Source organism: Archocentrus centrarchus, chromosome 16 (genome assembly GCF_007364275.1).
Source record: "Archocentrus centrarchus isolate MPI-CPG fArcCen1 chromosome 16, fArcCen1, whole genome shotgun sequence".
In the NCBI taxonomy this organism is placed as follows: Eukaryota; Metazoa; Chordata; class Actinopteri; order Cichliformes; family Cichlidae; genus Archocentrus; species Archocentrus centrarchus.
In genome coordinates, this window is record NC_044361.1 from 11,316,206 (window position 1) to 11,322,033 (window position 5,828).

Genomic DNA, 5,828 nt, shown 5'->3' on the forward strand with positions numbered 1-5,828 from the left:
CGATACAGGAACAGCTGACTGTCTCCACCACTCCCCTTTCCCTTAGCATGACCCATGCTAAGCGCTTAGCTTGGCCGATGCTCTGGCTCGGCTCTACAGCTGCTTTAAGGAAAACAACGTTGCCTTGTTTGTTAAGCATTACTTTACTGATTTTATTGCTTTGAAGGTAATATTTGCTCTTATAATTACGTGATTCCTCACCATCAACACCTTCGGAAAAACAAGGTAATTGATAATGTCGATGTAGCTGAATACTGTGGATATAATAGTGTCTTAGAATAAGCACCACATAACCTCTACTGAACTAAAAAGAAGACTTAATATATTTGTGTTTCAGCTAGTTTGAAGAACTTTCTTTGTTGTTACATTGTTGTTCACTGTTAAAAATGTGTTGCGTTAGAGTAGCTTTAACTAGACTTAGCACAAAAGTAAGGAAATTTTTGTTTGGTCGATTATTTCTTTGCTGTAACAATGCTTCTTGGTAATAAACCTTATACCATTGAAAAGCCTGTTTATTTCCCCTTACATTGAGCCACATGTGTAAGGAAAATGCATTTGTGGGTTGAGCAGCAGAGTTGAGTATGTGGGTTGCACCCATGAAAAACCTGCCAAGTCTCTGCCAAAGCCAAACAGCTTATTCTGCTATTAACTCTTGTTTGGTGTCATTTATTAGACTGGATGATTGAAGAAATGAGTTATATTGGCAATTTAACAATTTATTCATGAAACAAACAGGGGCCAGTAGCATGTGGAAGAACCACACACAGCCACAAGAACCTGGCACCTCCTCCTCATGCTGGCCCCAGCTTGGTCGCACACTGCTGTAGGATGGCATCCCATTCTTCAACCAGCATTTGTCACAAGTCAGCCAGTGTGGTTGTGTTGGTCACTTTGGCATGAACAGCCCAAGTTGATCTCACAAGTGTTCAGTGGGGTTGCGGTCAGGACTGCAGGCAGGTCACTCCATCCTATCCACTCCCAAATTCTGGAGTTAGTCTTTGATAAAAAGATTTGGGGGAGAGCGTTGTCATCTTGGAGGACAGACTTCGTACCCAGACTGTAGAGATATGGGATTACCACTAGTTCCAGAACCTCATCTTGATATCTCGCTGCACTGAGATTGCCTCCAATGATGACAAATCTGACACCTGGGGCACCAGAAGCTCCAAACAAGCATCAATAACAGAATAAGCTGTTTGGCATTGGCAGAGAAGACTTGGCAAGTTTTCATGGGCAACACCCACAAATGCATTTTCCTTTCACATGTGGCACCATTTAATAACCAGGCTTTCCAACAGTATAAGATTTACAGCCAAGAAGCCTTGTTACATCAAGGAAACAATCAACCAAACACAAATTTTCTTTTCGCTTTCTTTTCTTAATTATTCTAATATAGCTGGTATGTGGCAGGCGCAAGATTTAAAAAGTTCAAAATAGGTATTACAGTATAAACAGAGCAGTTAACTCAAAATCATGTAGGCACATATGCATAAAATATGCACCATAGCCTCCTGACATAAGATTGACATAAGATGACACTAACAAAGACTATAAGATATGTCAATTTTATAAGTATAGTATAAGTATAAAACAGTTCTTTAAATTTCAGTTAACCAAAATATATTATTATCTATTTTTAGTTTAAATTTAGTTAACTGTAATAACCTTACACACAGTTACTTAAGATATAAGTTGTGGTCTGAGATGATGAAATTAACCGTTATATACAATTAATAATAGGTTGGAAAGACTGTTTTCACAGCAGATATTCAGATATGCCATAAACAGCCACACGTGTATTTACAAATATATTGTTACAGTATCTCAGTAAATAATACCCCATGTAAGTAATTTACATGGGGTATTATTTACTGAGATACTGTAAATAATACCAATATGAATATGAAGCCACTGTTGCATTAGAACCCCTGTGCTTTTCCTCCTAGAACAAGCTAAAAGTCCACTATGAAGCAACCATCCTGTAGGTCAATAATGCCATCATAGCTTAACTGTAACTGGAGCGCCCCCTAGGGTCTACCTTGGACAGGATGAATATATTTTTGAATGCCTGGCCTATCATTTACCAATAAATGTTCAGTCTTTTGATTGAAGGAATAAAAAGAATAGATACATGCCTCCTTCCAGTTTCCAGAACAATCTGGGAGTTTTTCAGTGGTGATTATGAGGAATGAAAATAGGATTCTAAAGTCTGAGACACTAAGACTTTGGCTATCCTCTGTTAGTAATATTTATCTTGCAGTGACTCATATCTCATTCATCATTCATATGATTGCCAATCACTTCCTTTCCACATTAGGCAATAAAATGCTTTCTTGTAATGGCCTAACCCAACAGTCTAATGTGCACAACACCAACTTTTCCAAGTGCCCTTCTCTATGTTCCTATTCTCCTCACCTGTCATAGTACTCAGAACCCTCCTCCAGACCAGGGAGGACCCCAGTCAGTAGCCCCTGCAGGCCTGGCTTCAGAGTCTTTCCCAGTGGCAGATAGTAGGTCTCATAGAGCCCCAGCAGCACAGGCTTCACTGACATAGCAGCATTGGAGAGTAAAGGGAAGAGCCCAGAGCTATGAACATGAGGGAAACATATTGGTTGGTTAGATCTGATTCCAACCTAAAAACCTTGAAACCATCTTGCTTTGTGAGATCTGGCAGTGCAGCATTACCTATAAAGAAAGAGGTCTTTGGCCAGCCTCTTGGGTCCTATGATCTTGAAGATGATCTCATAGGTCTCCAAGGCCTTGCGATGGACCCCGCTGGGCAGAGCAGGGTGGAGGCATTGGGCCAGCCGTTTGCCTATTGTCAGCTTCTTAGGAACCACTTGGTATTTTGCATTATTCTGCAGAACCTGGGAAAAAAATTGAAACTTGAAAATTGACAGAGAAGTGCGACGGCTGCAATGTCATATAGGAAAAACAAGTGAAACTGATGCCTTTGCACAGACCTTTCCACATCGCTGTAACTTAAGCTCATGTGGTTAGACTGCATAACTGTATCAGTCTGTGTTTAGAATAAACCAAGCATATCTGATTCTCACCTTATTGAGTTTGCCCAGTGCAGAGATGAGGTCTGCCCACTCACTGGAGTACTCAAAGTTCTTAAGGGCCTTGTCCACTGCTGCCACATAATTCCTGTACTTGGAGTCACCGAGCAGCTCCAGTTCCTCTGCATTCATTCTCCTGGATGGTAATGTTACGCTAATGTAAAACACCAGCTGCACATATGTACATCACACCTGCAAAAAAAAAAAAAAAAAAAAGAAAACATGCCTCATCCTGAAATGAGAAGCCTGAGTCTACAGTATCAATAAAATGCTGAAGTAGAGCTGGAGCCATTTTATCAGATCAATCTGACATGAGCAGGCATTATCGCATTTATTCTATCTTAGAAATGAAACAAGGCAGCAGACACGCTGACCTCCTACAGACGTGCAGAGTTCGGAGAAGGCGAGGCAGACAGTGCTGCTGCTCTCAGTCCTACAATGCAAAAGTTCATGAAAACCTGTTGTCTACAAAGAATGCCATTCCAAGAAACAAATTCCTGAGGCTGGTTAACAGGAAAAGAATGAGTCTGTCTAGAAATTTATGCTTAACGGCCTAACCATGAAACAGACTCTTGTTTACACACAAATAGCTGTCAGCTCTATTTCCTGCATTACAAAGCACCATCCAGGCTGACAAACCACCAAAATCCCTAAATACTGTTAGACTGGGAAAACTTCCTTCCCTTTTTGTATTTTATTTTATGTATAATTTAGCTTAAATTACCTCCAATGAGTCTTGAATGACAACCCAATATTCATAATTTACTACCACACTTATGAGTGCATTCCCCTTTGGTCAGAATACACCAGAGCTGTAGTGCAGCTCCTAAAGGTAACAATTGGGATCAGTTATTAAGAGGTATCTGTACTGTATGTGCATCTGCTCATATTTCTTTATATTTACAGTGGGTTTAAAGCGGCAGACTTTTTCTAGAACAGACGCTCTGTCTTGTCACAAGGGGAATTGTGACATAAGTAACATTAGTGGCGACTGGAGGCCATAATTAAAGCGTATCACTGAGCCTGCCCGTACAATGCAGCCATTACTAATTGATGGTATTAATCACACCTGTGTTTCCTCTGACGTCATGTCAAAATGCCCGCCGTAGAAAGACAAGTCTGTAGCAGAATCACGGACACCGCGGACTAGTTTTTCTTCACGTTTGGGAGGCGTTTCTTTAACCCAGACCGTGAAGTTTCAAACTCAGGGAAATGTAACGTTACGCATGCGAGGCTAACTCTGACGCAAACTTCGTTAAGGCTTTCAGCAGCAACAACAGTGGAGCAGCACCGTCACCCGTATGACAGCTACTGCTGCCCGACTATAACAGCGTTACTGAAATAACTACACTTTTATACACAAAATATTGCCGAAATATTACAACTAACCTCACTACCGTTACTGCCAGTTACAATTACGTTTCTGCTAACAGCTACTCCGTCACTGGCCAGGTGAGGTTATTTCAGCCAGCGCAGGTTGTACGACACTTTATAACGTTAAAATTAAAGTACACATAAAAACCTTACCGTTGCAGGATTTAAACAAACCACTGTCATTTATTCGTGTATCCGGTTTGATGAGAAAAAACAGCTGACAGCATCGATAATATGATTCGGAGGCTAGCTAATGTTGGTAGCAGGTTGTTTTTAAATGATGGGCCCGGCTCCTGTGTCAGCCGCTCATACGAACAGATCAGAAGGCTTTGGAAGCAGACTGTAGGTAATTATATCCTACATGTTAGTGTTTCTCTTTGTGTTTTCCCGCTGGATGTGAATAACAGCGGTGAGCGCATAGGTAGCTCCCAGCAGAGATACAAAGCTACACGGCTGACAGTTCCCAGACTGCACTGCAGATCAGCCGTACGTCCAACCCAGGCCGTCCAACTGCTCTTCCGCATGCACGTCTTCCGCCTGTCGGCTCTGTGGAGTCACGCCAAGGAATCCAGGAAGTATGGAAGTTTTGTCTTCAAAATAGAAGTCGAGTATGTGTGATTCATACATGCAATTTTAGTCCATTTTTTTCTTTTCACTCCCAACATTTGTGTTGGCTTCCAAACAACTTTTTACAGTACAACCCCCTCCAATAACTGTAATAAACCTTTTAGTTGGTGCATGTTTAAAAATACACAAAAATATATTCATTTTGCATGCTGTATCACTTCTCAGAATAAATGTAGGTTTCTCTCATTCTCATGCTAACAAAGTAAAGAGGGCAGTGGGTGGTGTTGTGTAAATAATAAAATGATGATAAAACAAATATGTAATAATAAAACAGGCCTCAAGAAATTTTAGATTAAGGGAAGTGCAATGTTAACATACATACATGATTTATTATGATTAAGACTATGCTTAATCATACAGGCTGAGCGGTTTGGAGACAAAATTTGGAGACATGTGCAGAGGAAGGATGATAGATATATTGGTCAAAGGATGCTGTAGAAAGAGCTGCAAGTCAGCAGGAAAAGGGGAAGGCCCCAGAGGAGGATGCATAGGGGTGGTGTGACAGAGGCTAGGGATAAGGTGAGATGGAGGCAGATGATGAGCCGCTGTAGTGACCTGTAAAAGGAGCAGCCAAGAGAAGAAGAAAAATTAAAAATCATCTTTAAACATGATCGCCCTAATCACACAATAAATTGATAACTGACCCAAAAACCCAAAAAGTACAAGAAAAAGTGTTCATTATAGGGGTGGTGTTTTTAAAACGTGTAACCTTTATTTTGAAATACATGCCGGATATTACTCTTACTCTTTCGTACTTTCCATCCG

The 5,828-nt window shown here is 40.8% G+C and overlaps 1 protein-coding gene across 2 annotated transcripts in view; it reads right to left on the reverse strand.

Annotated features, from left to right (window-relative positions):
• Nucleotides 1-4,981, reverse strand: part of dop1a (DOP1 leucine zipper like protein A) — a 33,207-nt gene extending 28,226 nt beyond the window's left edge. For both annotated transcript variants that reach the window (XM_030749735.1, XM_030749734.1), the window contains exons 1-4: nt 4,590-4,981; nt 3,057-3,254; nt 2,686-2,867; nt 2,416-2,586 (exon numbers count right to left, since the gene is read on the reverse strand). In XM_030749735.1, the coding sequence (XP_030605595.1) occupies nt 2,416-2,586; nt 2,686-2,867; nt 3,057-3,194 (491 nt within the window). In that variant the 5' untranslated portion in view covers nt 3,195-3,254; nt 4,590-4,981. The remainder of the gene's footprint in view (nt 1-2,415; nt 2,587-2,685; nt 2,868-3,056; nt 3,255-4,589) is intronic.
• Between the last annotated feature and the right edge of the window lie 847 nt (nt 4,982-5,828).